Source organism: Podarcis raffonei, chromosome 6 (genome assembly GCF_027172205.1).
Source record: "Podarcis raffonei isolate rPodRaf1 chromosome 6, rPodRaf1.pri, whole genome shotgun sequence".
NCBI lineage: Eukaryota > Metazoa > Chordata > Lepidosauria > Squamata > Lacertidae > Podarcis > Podarcis raffonei.
The window spans coordinates 28,451,699-28,465,853 of record NC_070607.1 but is presented as its reverse complement, the minus strand read 5'-3'; the positions used below and the strand labels follow the sequence as shown (position 1 = coordinate 28,465,853).

At 44.6% G+C, this 14,155-nt stretch overlaps 1 protein-coding gene across 7 annotated transcripts in view; it reads left to right on the top strand.

The window, feature by feature from the left end:
• LRRC8D (leucine rich repeat containing 8 VRAC subunit D) overlaps positions 1-13,835 on the top strand; it is a 76,809-nt gene extending 62,974 nt beyond the window's left edge. For all 7 annotated transcript variants that reach the window (XM_053391816.1, XM_053391821.1, XM_053391820.1 and 4 more), the window contains exon 2: positions 10,894-13,835. In XM_053391816.1, the coding sequence (XP_053247791.1) occupies positions 10,896-13,475 (2,580 nt within the window). In that variant the 5' untranslated portion in view covers positions 10,894-10,895 and the 3' untranslated portion in view covers positions 13,476-13,835. The remainder of the gene's footprint in view (positions 1-10,893) is intronic.
• Positions 13,836-14,155: the final 320 nt, after the last annotated feature.

Here is a 14,155-nt window from a genome sequence, read left to right as displayed (position 1 = left end):
AAATAAAAAGCACACATTCTACTTGTGTAAAAACACCAGGCAGGCCCCACAAATAACCCAGAGATGCATTTTAAATAAAAAATAAAACATTCTACTCATGTAAAAACACGCTGATTCCCAGACAGTCCGTGGGCCAGATTTAGAAGGCAATTGGGCCGGATCCGGCCCCCGAGCCTTAGTTTGCCTACCCATGTTCTAGGCGCATCTAGGGAACGTCATCAGCGCAAGCCGTTTCTGAGGTCTGGGTGCAGATTTCTGATTAAAACTGCAGAGTGGAAGGAAAGGAGGAACTTTTCCTGCCTCCCCACTTCCAGTTACTTTCCAAAGACTGGAGAAGAGACCCTCTTAAGAATATTAGGAGGGTGGGTAGGGGAAGGAATGGACCCTGTGAAAATGAACATAATATTTTAGCTGCAGTTCATTCATTTTTCAGCTATGCATTCTGGTTATAAAAAAAGCACGTCAAGGTGGAAAAACTCAATAAATATTTTTTAAAAAATAAAAAAGCACGTCAAGACATTCCGTTGTTGCGCCCATAACCTCAGTTTAAGGTGCCATTTAGCTCTTCACTTTCATATCTCAGTTTCTAATGCTGCTCTCTCCTGTCCACTCTGAGATAAAGGGCCAATGCATTCTGGGCCAAGTAGTCAGGAGAATATGCTTTTCGTCCTTAAAGGCATATGATCTGGAAAGTTTTCTCAGCAATGAGTGGAAGTGTGGGAAGTGGGTGAGTCAAATGACCTTCTAAGACTTGGGGGGGAGAACCTTCAAGTGATGAAGTACTTAGGAATGTTACACAGTTTTTAAAGAGCTTTATGTGTAATGATTAGCTTAACGTCTGGTCAACTTGACTAACGTCCATCAGTGTAGGTGGTTATTAGTCAGGTAAACGAAAACTGATGTTTCCTATTCTCCACCTACATTTTGCTCCAAAACCGCTCTTCGCTTATTTAGTCTTGCTGCTGCTGTTTGCAAATACTGTACTAAAGTTATTTACTCTGGTTGTATTCCAGGTGGTTTGTGTTCCAAGATGGTCTGTGGAGCCACATCCAGGCCGTACAGTTACAGTTGTATTGTATCCCACTTTAAACAGCCATAGCTCCCCTCCAAGAAAAAAAAGAACATTGGGAACAATAGTGTGTTAAGAGTGCCGGGTTGTTAAGAGATCCCTCACAAATCTCCAACTCTCAGCACCCTTAACAAACTACAGTTCCCAATATTCCTTTATTTGTTTCAGGGGGGGAGGTGTGGCAGTTAAGAGTGGTAAATGAGTACACTTTAAATGTGTGTGAGTATGTGTGAATGTAACCTGGGTCTCCGGTTTATAGCCTCACGCAGCAACATTAGTGTCGAGTTAAGCCAGGGTTTCATTTTGAGATTTGGACCTGGATTTTGCCCATGTATCCACTGCTGTACTGCTTGTAGCTCGTAGTTCAACTAGGCCAGGGCTCTTTTACCACCCCCACCCCCCCGTAGCTGTTAAAATAAAAGCAGCTGCTTTTGTAGGCGATATTATGCCTTTGGGTCATTAGGCTCAAGGTGACATTGCTGCTGCCGCCTCATTGCTTACTGGTCCGTGTTCCAGGGAAGTTAAAAGCTGTGCTTTGGGTTCTGTGAGAGCTAGTAATAAATGATAAATTAGAAGCAAGCTATACGTTCCTTTTTTTTTTTTAATCCGTCTGGAAAAAGCTTGTGGTTCTCACGGTCTGACTACTTACTGTATACATCCCACTGCCCCTTCCAGCTCCCGAAAAATATTTGCAGCACTAATATTCGTCTTTACTTTGGGGCTTGTTTCTGTGTTGTACACTAAAGGGGGCAGCAAGTCTCCCAGTTCTCAGGAAGCGGCTTTTCTCAAGCTTGATACCTGGAATTCTTCTCGCAAAAAGAAAGTAAGGATGCCTGGTGGTGTTGACTCAAGATGCCTTAGGCATACAGAAATTGCGGCATCGCCGAATTCTTTCGTAACAATTTTTGTGGCGCCACAGCACTGAGTTGAATTGGTCTGTCTGAATTGGTCATCTGCTATGATGAATATTTGGGGGGGGGGTTCCTGTGAAAATAAGCCACGTGAAATCTTATTATTTCTGATCATGAGTCTACATAGATTATTTTGGGGGGGGGGACACAAACATAGAAATGGTGCTAAAAGTATTGATCAGTTTATCAACTGGTCTATTGTCAATCATTTGATAAACAGATTTGCATTGTATCCAGTTCTGGTCTTGTTCTGTCTGCCCTCCGGTTGCATAAGAGTTTTTCTTTGGGTGGGGGATTAAGTCTAGCTCTGCTTATAAGAGAATTTATTTGTATGACTACAGTCAATGTCAAAATGTTACTAAAATCAATGGGAGTTTTATTTATTTATTATTACAAGTACAAATTATTAGTTTGGAAATGAATGAGTTTCATTTAAATGAACACTTAGGGAGCCTGAATTATTGGGTTGAAATTCTTGGGCTTTGTTAATGTTTTCATCTGAGTCGTAATTCAACCCTGAAAGGGTATCTTTAGATCCCTGGCTGCAATTTAATACCAATTCAAACAAAATCTTAAATCTTTGCTTTGTTTTGCAGTTCGGAATTGAGGAGGGAAAGAGGATAGGGTTTCTTAGGAAGTGTTTAGTAAACTTACCTTGATGTTTACGAATAAAGTTTGACATTGACACTAAGCAGAGTGCTTAAACAGCACCTGGAGGAAATATTTTTTTCTTTTTTATAAGCAATTAACTAATAGGGATAGTCATCTCAAAAGATTTTGTTCTAGGTATTATAAATCACTGGTTATGCAAGTCAGAGGTGTGCGTGTGCATATCAGAAATGGCTTCAGCTGCAGCCCAAATATAAATGTTTTCGTAGGCACTGTAAAGCCCTGGTTGGCAACTAGTTTTCCAGGAAAGCCACTGTGAGCAATGACTGAAGAGTACTAGGCCAGCCATTCAGTCCCGGGTGTGAAAAAGTACTAGGCCAGCCATTCAGTCCCGGCTGTGAAAAGGCCCTCAGAGCTGGACCTCAGTGTCTGGGCTGAACGATGGGAGTGGAGACATTCCTTCAGGTATACTGGGATGACGGGAGTTTGGAAAACACTGCCCTAATTGCTGCCACTTCTCCTTGTCTTCATCCCTACAAGCCTCCAGACCAGAGGAAGTTCCTGGGCTCTCAGGCAAATGGGGATAACATCCAGTTTCCTCGACACTCTCCAGGGTGAAAGAAATTTGCTTTTCTCTGCCAAAACCTCTCTCAGCTTCCTGTCTCTCCCAGAGAGCAGAGCAGCCCATCTTATACTTCTGTAGCATGAACCGTGTGACGTAGGCTCATGGTTCATGCTACAGTTCATGGTTCATGTGTTGGCAACAAAGCATGCAGACCCAACCGTCCCAAGCAAGGAAAGGGAAGAGATGATTTTGCATGGCTGCAAGGAGTAGCCTTCAGAAACCACATTTCCCCCCATTTCACAGTATTCCTTTAGTGCTATTAACAGTCCTTGTGAGATGGAAGTTAGACAATGCTGAATGTTAGCACCACCAATGTGTCTGGAAGCCTTGCTCATGTCTGGTTCCTCCGTAGGCACAGTTATATTTTTTAGTTGTGGTTCAGCAGAGCCGTTAGCCTCTTGAAGATGCAATGTTTTAGTAGCACTGGTACAAGAAATAAATTTTCTCATTTTTCAGTTACAATATTATAGCCACCAGCCCAAAGATGCTGGCTGATACTCATGGAGCTATAAGCTATATAGCCCTAAGGCCTGCTAGCAGTTGTCTGTGCACACAAAATGACACTTGTCACCTACAAACTATGGTGATTTATTGCCTGGAAAATGGCTCTTCCTTGCGACACATGAAGCTGTTAAATAAGAAACAGTTGCGTGTATATATTGTGCAATAAAATGATCCCCAGCAATAGCTGAGTAGAAGGTTTATTTACATGAAAAGCCAACTCTCCTCCAGTTCAATAAAGGAACCCAGGAGCTTGTCATCTTGGAGTAATTTTAATAGCTGTGAACTTAGGCTTTGTCATAGAAAGTCTCGGTCTCTTGGGGGGTTGTACTAACGGGGTTTTTCCTAACATCTAATTAAAGGAAATTTAATTGGGCAGGCAATACTATTTATACACCAAGAGTTATACTTACTGATTTAACCTAGGCCTGCAATTTTGTTTCTCAGTATTGTCTTACTGCCTTGAGATGGGTTAATTGCCGCTGGTTCCTTTTCTGACCTGGTTGTTTAATCTGCACGTAATTTCTTTCGATTTTTCAAAGCTTCGTTTAAGAGATTAAGTGCTTTTTCTTTCATTCTTCTCTCTTGCTTCCCGCTTTCCCCCTGCTATACAGGTGCTGTTACATCTGAACTGTGTTTCAGCTTTTCCTAAAGCTTTGAAATAGCCCTGCTATGAGGCTGCAATTATTCCTTTGCTCTTATAGTAGAACTGCTGGCTTCCATCAGAGCTACTGACAGTATTCCCATTACCGTGGTACCTCTGGTTACGTACTTAATTCGTTCCGGAGGTCCGTTCTTAACCTGAAACTGTTCTTAACCTGAGACACCACTTTAGCTAATGGGGCCTCCCACTGCTGCCATGCCACCGCACAATTTCAGTTCTCATCCTGAAGCAAAGTTCTTAACCCGAGGTGCTATTTCTGGGTTAGTGGAGTCTGTAACCTGAAGCATCTGTAACCTGAAGCCTCTGTAACCCGAAGTACCACTGTACTGTCCTAGTGGTCATATGTGGGCCCCGGTGGCTGGTGTTGTGTGGTGGTTAAGAGCGGTAATCTCATAATCTGGTGAACTGGGTTCGCTTCCCCGCTAGTCCACATGCAGCTGCTGGGTGACCTTGGGCTAGTCTCACTTCTTTGAAGTCTCTCAGCCTCACTCACCTCACAGAGTGTTTGTTGTGGGGGAGGAAGGAAAAGGACAATGTTAGCCGCTTTGAGACTCCTTCGGGTAGCGATAAAGCGGGATATCAAATCCAAACTACTACTACTACTACTATTCTTCTCCTCCTCCTCCTCCTCCTCCTCCTCCTCCTCCTCCTCCTCCTCCTCCTCCTTCTTCTTCTTCTTCTTCTTCTTCTTCTTCTTCTTCTTCTTCTTCCTGTCCTGAGTTTCTAACACTGCCAACTTGAACTGCTTGGAAGAGTGGTGGCCTAAAGAAGGAACCCAAGGAATTGTAGCTTGGCGAGGATCCTGTTAGTTCCCTCGTATTCCCTTAACCTCAAAACTCTACTTCCCAGGATGATGAAGTACAGTCGTACCTTGGAAGCCGAACGGAAGTCCGTTCGACTACCAAGGCACGGCTTCTGATTGGGCGCAGGAGCTTCCTGCAGGCAATCAGAAGCTGCGGAAGCCCCACCGGACGTTCGGCTTCCAAAAGAACATTCGCAAACTGGAACACTCACTTCCGGGTTTGCGGCGTTCGGGAGCCAAAACGTTCGACTGCTAAGGCGTTCGGCAACCAAGGTATGACTGTGTATGACTGTTATTGCAGCTTCAGTCTGTTGGGTGGATATGCTCTTCAGAGAAAATGAAAAGGTGACTCAAAGGCTACTTAGGTGAAATAAAGGACAGTACAAGACGCCTTTTAAGAACTGAAGCACCAACTCCCCCAACACTCTCCCCTAGACTTCTTTATTTTAAGTGAAGTTTTTGGGGGCAGGGGGTTGAAGCGGAGTGTTTTGTTTGAAAACCTAGCTTTATGAACATTGCACAGACTCGGGCTTTAATCTCATTTTGGCTCTTGCACAAATTCAGAATAATTCTGAATTTATTGCTCTTTCACCAGAGGGGATGAAGGTAACTCTCCATCATATTCACGAGCCCTGCCAAGAACTACAGAAGGAGTTATGAAATGAAAAATACTTTCCAGCCTCCACAGGTTATTAACAGAAACTTACAGAATTTAATACGCCAAATTAATCTGGCTTGGTAAGCACTTAGACCCGCCAATCATAAAATAGTGTGTTTTTGTTTTGCCAAGGTATTCAAGCAAGTGTTTAAATCTAATGCTCTCTGCTGTATGCAAAATGCACCAGGGTGGTCATTGACTCAGTAAAATCAAGGGGCTCAGAGGCCTGTGAATGAAAGATCCTTGCAGAAAACTGATTTACAAGTCAAAATGTGGCTGGTACATGTGCGTTCCTTTTAAACTGAGAGGTTCATCATATACCTGAGAATTAAAATGGTAGCTTTGCTTTTTCATCATCTTAATGTCCACTCGTATTTACCTGAAAGCACATGACCTGTGTATATAGCATTATACCAGAACGTTCTGCATTTCAAATGATTAAGAATGGGAGGATTTAGTTAAAAGGAAGTAGGAAAGTGTGGAGGGGGGAGTTTATGTAAAGGCATTTATTGAAAATAGGAAAAGGCACAAAACGTGAAAAAATTGACAAACGTGGTTAAGCGGCTAACACATGATAACCTCCTTTATTAAAGTCTTGCCCAACTTTTTTTTCTAATAGAGGGAGAAACAGATTATAAATTCTTACAAATTAAATATAAACCTACAGTAAGGCAGTCCAAGAAGCAATTTGAGGAGCAAGTCAAGGCATTAACTTTACACCTTAAGGTGTTTCTATGATTACAATAGTTAGCCAAACAGAAGAATAAGCCTTGCTGAGGAACTTATTACTTTCCTTTTTTTCCAAGAGAATTCTTACCTTACTAACCTTATTTGGAGGGGTGCAACCTTGTGGGTTAGCAACAAACAAACATGCTGATAGCATCTGGATTTTCAAGAAGTTCTTGACAAAAGTTTGTGAGTTTCTCTTTTAACTAATCACTTATTGATAAGGCAAGAGGCACATGAAAGGAAGAAATCAATGGAATCCACTAGAGATCTGTTTCGCTTATCGTGCATTATCTGGAACAAGGGGTATACGGTGAGGTAACAAAGTCCCCGCAAGGATGTTGAAATTCCATACAGATTGGAAGAGCTTCAGGACTCTCCAAACTGGTTAACCGGTCATTGTAAGTGTAGATGAGGCTTTGTGTGAACATTGGGACAAAAAGCAACACCCCCTAATGTCTTGCATACACTCAAGGTGTCCAATTTTACTGCAGTTACCCAGGAAATACATAATTTGAATTAGCTGGAGGAGTTTGGGCCAAACAACAGGCTTATAAAACCTATGGATCTTAATCACCCACCTTGCCCAAATTTGCACACACGAAGAAACCAGGTGATGAACTGGACCGTAGAGCCATGCTTCTGGTTCTGCACCCAATGACATTTAGTTCTCCCTAGCTCGGCCTCTGACATCTATACGTTGTGTGTGGTTTCTATTGGGGAAAACCTACACATGGCTTGTGTACCTATGCAACCACAATTCCAGGCTTTTCTCCAACTCACAGCTAACACATGCTTGGGGAAGTAACAGATGGTGCACTGGGAACATGGTGCTTAACCTGATCTCTCTCTGGCCAGGCCAATGGAGAGAAGAGGCAAGGTCAGTGTGGTGCAAACCTTCTGGTAGAACCAATTGGGAAGCTGGGGCAAACTGTTTTATCATGGATGGGACCAGCAGCACTGTTCCACAGCTCTTTTAAATCACATGGGCACATGTCAAGAGTGTTTACAAACAATGGGGGCTGCTTCTGTCCCTATAATTTACTCCCAGGGCATGTGAAAAGTAAAGAAGGCAGGTGTTTATGTTATTAAAGCTCCTCTTGCATTGCTGTTGGTAAAACCGAAGATAAGAGAATTACAGGGAGCTGTCAAGTATACCGCACCTTTGTCCTACATTCATAGTGGTTTCCAGAGAGATTTGCAAAGGATTCCCCACTCCAGAAAATTGTATTGTATTTCATGTCACTCGTTCCTCCCAGCTGTATAGGAAGCTAGTTGGGAGGGCATGAGAAATAGCCCCTTGTGCTTAGAATTGGTGCTTGTACGAATGTGATTGCGTTGAAATAGTCAAGTAACAACAAGGCACCTTTTCAGTACCATGAGTGTCAAAACTATTGGAGGCAACGTGTAATCTGGGCTTCCCTGTGAGTTTCTCTCTAGTCCGTAGAAAACCTGGAAATATCTGAACAGTGTGATCACAGCAACACTTCCCAGTAGATCTTGCCCCAATGAGACAGTTGGGGCGAATGAAAGTCCCTACCTTCCCACCGCTCCCTAAGGCTCCTCCCGCTGTTCCTTCCCCAGCAGCCTAAGGCTCTGTCGTCTTGTCTCTCATTGCTCCACCCTCTTCATTACTCTGTGTGTTCTTGGAGACCAGTGGGGAGGGGAGCTGGTCGCAGCAGAAGGGGAAGACTCTCTGGATTCTTCAGCAGCCTGCCCCATCTCTGTCTACTGGCCCGCCTCCTCTCCTGCCTCTGATTCGTGACTGCTCTCTGCCACAACCTCTTCCTGCTCACTAAGCCCTGTTGCCTCTTCAGCTTCTGACTCTTCCTCCTCCCAGTCTGCTCCCTCTGACCACCCATTGTTGTCCCACCACCAACCCCCTGGCTCCGGGCCTTCTTCCCCTTGGGGTTCCCTTGGGGGTTCCCCAGCTGGTGCCTCGCACCACTCTGCATCAGCCAATCCATGACACTAATGCTTCCAGGCTGTCCTGCTCTCCCTACCCATTAGATGTGAGCAAAACTAGCATTTTTTAATTTTTTTAAATAGAAGAACTAGATTGTATGGGGGAGGGAGGGAGCTTCCCCTACCTCCTTCTTTGCACTTGAGGAAGAGGCTTCCAAAAACTGATCTGACTAGTAGTTTTCTAACTGGCCATGCTTCTCTTAGCTTTCATGCTATATTTACATTTATGTGGTCTGTGGTGGAGGGACACAGGTGGCACTGTGGTCTAAACCAGTGAGCCTCTTAGACTTGCCAATCAGAAGGTCAGCAGTTCAAATCCCCGTGACGGGGTGAGCTCCCGTTGCTTGGTCCCAGCTCCTGCCAACCTATCAGTTCGAAAGCACGCCCCAAAAGTGCAAATAGATAAATAGGTACCGCTCCAGTGGGAAGGCAAACGGCTTTTCCATTCACTGCTCTGGTTTTGGTGTCCCATTGCACCAGAAGCAACTTAGTCATGCTGGCCAAATGACCCGGAAAAACTGCGGAGAAACGCCGGCTCCCTCGGCCTATAAAGTGAGATGAGCGCCGCAACCCCAGAGTCGTCTGCGACTGGACTTCACTGTCAGGGGTCCTTTACCTTTAGCTTTTAGTCGGGGGGGGGAGTGAATTGTCAAATTATACACACACACACACAATTCCCCTGTGTCTTGTAATTTTTTTTTTAAAAAAAATATTTGCTTGTCAAAGTGGATGTAGTTAAAAACCTAAAATCTGTGCAAATGCATTTAACTAGAATAATTCTGAATTCCTTCCTCGTTGCCTTGCTTCCAGTTCCTCTTCCTGGCCACCATAGCTGGGGAAATATTTTTATAGCCTTAGCAATCCTCTCTTTGGTGTGTTTACTCAGAAGTAAGTCCTGCCGAGCTCAATGGGATTTCAGAGTTAAAACTGATGGTTGCCTAGGCAACTAGTTGTGAAATCTCCCCTACTGCTGGTCTTGCAGTTCACCTGATAGTACTTGCAGTCTCTCCTTTGGAGACCTGGTTTTCTCCGGTTCAGGCAGTGATGAATAAGCAGGCATCCTTTTTGCATTTAGTTAGATCATCTTGTAGTTGCAGGTCAACATATATGGTAGGTTTCTTTGTTTTAAAGGATGCTTATTATCTTCCAGAAAAACCCAAAGCCAGCTCTTCTTGTAAGAATTGGGGGCAGGGGGCAGTTTCCTAAAGTGTGGTTTTGTTTTACTTAGCTCTTCAAGACACGTAGGTGAAAATTGAAATCATACTGGGCTGTGTAATTATAAGCAACAAAATTAGATCTCTCCATAACACCCAAATTCTCATACTTGCATAGCTCATATCCGGTGAACATAATGAACAACAAAAGCCTGAAATCACTGAAAAGAGAGCTGCGCAAATGCTTTGAGAACTGCTCTTTGTGGAAAGAAATTAATTCTAAAACGTTGACTAATTTTTAATCATTAAGAACCGCTTTTTAGCGGTCGTCCATTGTACCATCATGACTTGTCATGCCCCTTTTGCAATACTATTTTCCCTTCAGGAAAAAAAGGCTTTTATAAAGAAGAACTAAACGGCGTGGTGCGTCCTTCATTTGGTACGATTTTAAAACTCTTGAGTTTGTTTATCAGTCAATGGGGGCAGAATCTTCAGATGGATGTATTTCACAGAATAAACAAAATTGCCCAGGCTTGAGTAAATCCGTTTAGGGGTGCTATTCACAATGGGTAGAGAAAGGGTTGTGCGTGTTCCTTTTTCATTTCAGAAAGCAAGTGAATGAGGTTAACAATTTGTAGGTCTTGTACAGGAGTGGCTAATCCCTGACCCGTCCCCGTCCCCCCGGAAAAAAACAAGGTTTTCTTGCTACCCAAGAACCCTCCCATTTTGGCAGTGGCAGAGCATGTCATTGTTGTTTAGTCATGTCCGACTCTTCGTGACCCCATGGACCAGAGCACACCAGGCACTCCTGTCTTCCACTGCCTCCTGCAGTTTGGTCAAAGGCAGAGCATAGGAAAACAATATAAGCGGATACTGGACTGGGTTGAGCAGAGACGTCTGAACCACTTTAACGGGGATGCAACTCACTGCTTTCCCAGTCATTGGATGGTTCATTTGAGCAAGGAGGGCACAATAACCCCCTCCTTTGCTGATCTACATGGGTTAGCTGAGGGTGTGTGTGTGTGTGTGTGTGTAGCGGCTACACCCACTACTGGAGGGTTAGCCAAGGGTGAATATAGCCCTTTGGCCAAAAGGAAAAGGTTAGCCACTCCCTGGTCTAATGGATTAAGTTTACATTCAAGAGTATAAAGCACAATTTGATCTGCCAGCAATGAATGACAGCTGCTTTTTTCTTCCTTCTCGTTACAGGAATGTTTACCCTTGCAGAAGTTGCATCTCTTAATGACATTCAGCCAACGTACCGCATTCTGAAACCATGGTGGGACGTATTTATGGATTACCTAGCAGTCGTTATGCTGATGGTCGCCATTTTTGCTGGAACCATGCAGCTGACCAAAGATCAGGTGGTCTGTTTGCCCGTCCTGCAGTCGGCTGTCAACGCAAAGGTGCAGCCCAGCTCCTCGGCGAGTGCCAAAGCTACAAACGCTGTTCCGGAACCCGAAACAACCGCAGCCCAAGACAAAGAAGCGCAGGGAGCGAGGGCCGTTTCTTTTGCACCTGTCGTCGCAACTGACATACCTCTCAGCAGATCTACCTTTCCGCCATTGCACTCCACTGTCGCCAGTCCGGAGGAGAAGAAGGAGCAGGCAGATCCCCTGGGCCGAAAAACTAACTTGGATTATCAGCAATATGTTTTCATTAACCAGATGTGCTACCACTTGGCTCTTCCTTGGTATTCAAAGTACTTTCCCTACTTAGCTCTTATACATACCATTATTTTAATGGTCAGCAGCAACTTTTGGTTCAAATACCCCAAAACTTGCTCGAAGATCGAGCACTTTGTTTCCATCCTGGGGAAGTGCTTTGAATCTCCGTGGACTACAAAGGCGTTGTCTGAGACGGCGTGTGAGGATTCTGAGGAGAATAAGCAGAGGCTGACCGGGGCCCAGTCTTTGCCCAAGCACGTGTCCACCAGTAGCGATGAAGGAAGCCCGAGCGCCAGCACCCCCATGATCAACAAGACGGGCTTCAAGTTTTCAGCGGAGAAGCCCGTCGTCGAGGTTCCGAGCATGACCATTTTGGACAAAAAAGATGGCGAGCAAGCCAAAGCCCTCTTCGAAAAAGTACGGAAATTCCGGGCGCACGTGGAGGACAGCGACTTGATATACAAGCTCTACGTCGTCCAGACGGTCATCAAAACTGTGAAGTTCATATTTATTCTCTGCTACACAGCAAACTTCGTCAATGAAATCAGCTTTGAGCACAGCTGCATGCCCAAAGTGGAGCACCTGACTGGCTACCAGGAGTTCGAATGCACACACAACATGGCTTACATGCTGAAAAAGCTGCTCATCAGTTACATTTCCCTCATTTGCGTCTACGGTTTCATCTGTTTGTACACACTCTTCTGGTTGTTCCGGTTACCCCTGAAGGAGTATTCCTTCGAGAAGGTTAGGGAAGAGAGCAGCTTCAGCGATATTCCGGATGTTAAGAACGACTTTGCGTTTCTCTTGCACATGGTGGACCAGTATGACCAGCTGTACTCCAAGCGGTTTGGCGTCTTCTTGTCGGAGGTGAGTGAAAACAAGCTGAGGGAAATAAGCCTGAACCACGAGTGGACTTTCGAAAAGCTGCGCCAGCATGTTTCCCGCAACGCCCAGGACAAGCAAGAACTTCATCTCTTCATGCTCTCAGGGGTCCCTGATGCCGTGTTTGATCTTACCGACTTGGACGTGCTGAAACTTGAGCTGATCCCTGAAGCTAAAATCCCGGCTAAGATCTCCCAGATGACGAACCTGCAAGAGCTACACCTCTACCACTGTCCCGCAAAGGTGGAACAAACAGCCTTCAGCTTCCTTCGCGACCACCTGAGGTGCCTGCACGTGAAGTTCACCGACGTGGCGGAAATCCCGGCTTGGGTGTACTTACTTAAAAACCTCCGGGAGTTGTACCTGATAGGCAACTTGAACTCTGAAAACAACAAAATGATAGGACTTGAATCTCTTAGGGAACTGAGGCACCTCAAAATTCTCTATGTGAAAAGCAACCTGACCAAAATCCCATCCAACATCACAGATGTGGCCCCACATCTAACCAAGCTTGTCATCCATAACGACGGCACCAAGCTCTTTGTGTTGAATAGCCTTAAGAAAATGATGAATGTAGCAGAGCTGGAATTGCAGAATTGCGACCTGGAGCGGATTCCGCACGCCATCTTCAGCCTCACCAACTTGCAGGAGCTGGATCTGAAGTCCAACAGCATACGCACAATTGAAGAAGTCATCAGCTTCCAGCATTTGAAAAGACTGACTTGCCTGAAGTTGTGGCACAACAAAATAGTCATCATTCCTCCTTCCATTACCCACGTGAAAAACCTGGAGTCGCTTTACCTCTCCAACAATAAACTCGAATCCTTACCGGCTGCAGTGTTCAGTTTACAGAAGCTCAGATGCTTAGATGTGAGCTACAACTCTATTGCAGTGATTCCCCTGGAGGTAGGCCTTCTGCAGAACCTCCAGCACCTGCATATCACCGGAAACAAAGTAGACATTTTGCCAAAACAGCTGTTTAAGTGTACCAAGCTGAGGACTTTGAGCCTGGGGCAAAACTGCATCACCTCGATTCCGGAAAAGATTGGCCAGCTCTTGCAGCTAACACACCTAGAGTTGAAGGGGAACTGTTTAGACCGTCTCCCGGCTACACTGGGTCTGTGTCGGCTTCTCAGGAAAAGTGGACTCATTGTAGAAGATCACCTCTTTGACACGTTGCCTTCAGAGGTCAAAGAAGCATTGAACCAAGACACAAACATTCCCTTTGCTAATGGGATCTGAACAGAGGTAGAACTCCCAAATGACTAACGTAGATTATATTAAAAGTACACCTTGTTATAAAACCCTGTGTTGGGAATCCGGAACTCCTTTTTTGTAAGAAAGGACTGTTAACCGAGGGTGGTAGAAGCTTGTTTGGTGTTTGTAGTATTTTGAAACATCATTTCCAATTTTTTTGGAGGGGAAAGAGGAAGGGGCGGGGAGGGAAATCCTTAAACAATCTTGATTCTTCTTCTTTTTCCTTTAAAGATGTTTGTAACTTGGATGCTGCCGCTTTTGAATGTTTACAAACTGCTCGCCTGCTTAATGTACATGATTAAACTGGTGACCTTTTCTTACTATAAAAAAGCATTTAGTGGCTCAGTTCATTTTAGCGTTCTTTTAGAGACTGCAGGTGCTGTATTGCTGATGCTGATCTAGCAAGGAGAAACTGGACGTTCATTCAGTTGTGAATTGTCTGATGTGATCATCTGCCCTCTGCTATGTGGATGGGAATAGGGATTTCTACCTTTCTTGCAACATGGATGGAAAATACACCACCACCTGCTCTTTTAACCTCGTGGCGGCATGCATGTCGCATGTGGCTGTCTTTTCTGGACCGCAAATCTCGTTTCCTAAATGTACAGCAAAGGGATGCTTCACATGCAATAGGTCCCAGATACACACCCTGAATGCGATCATCA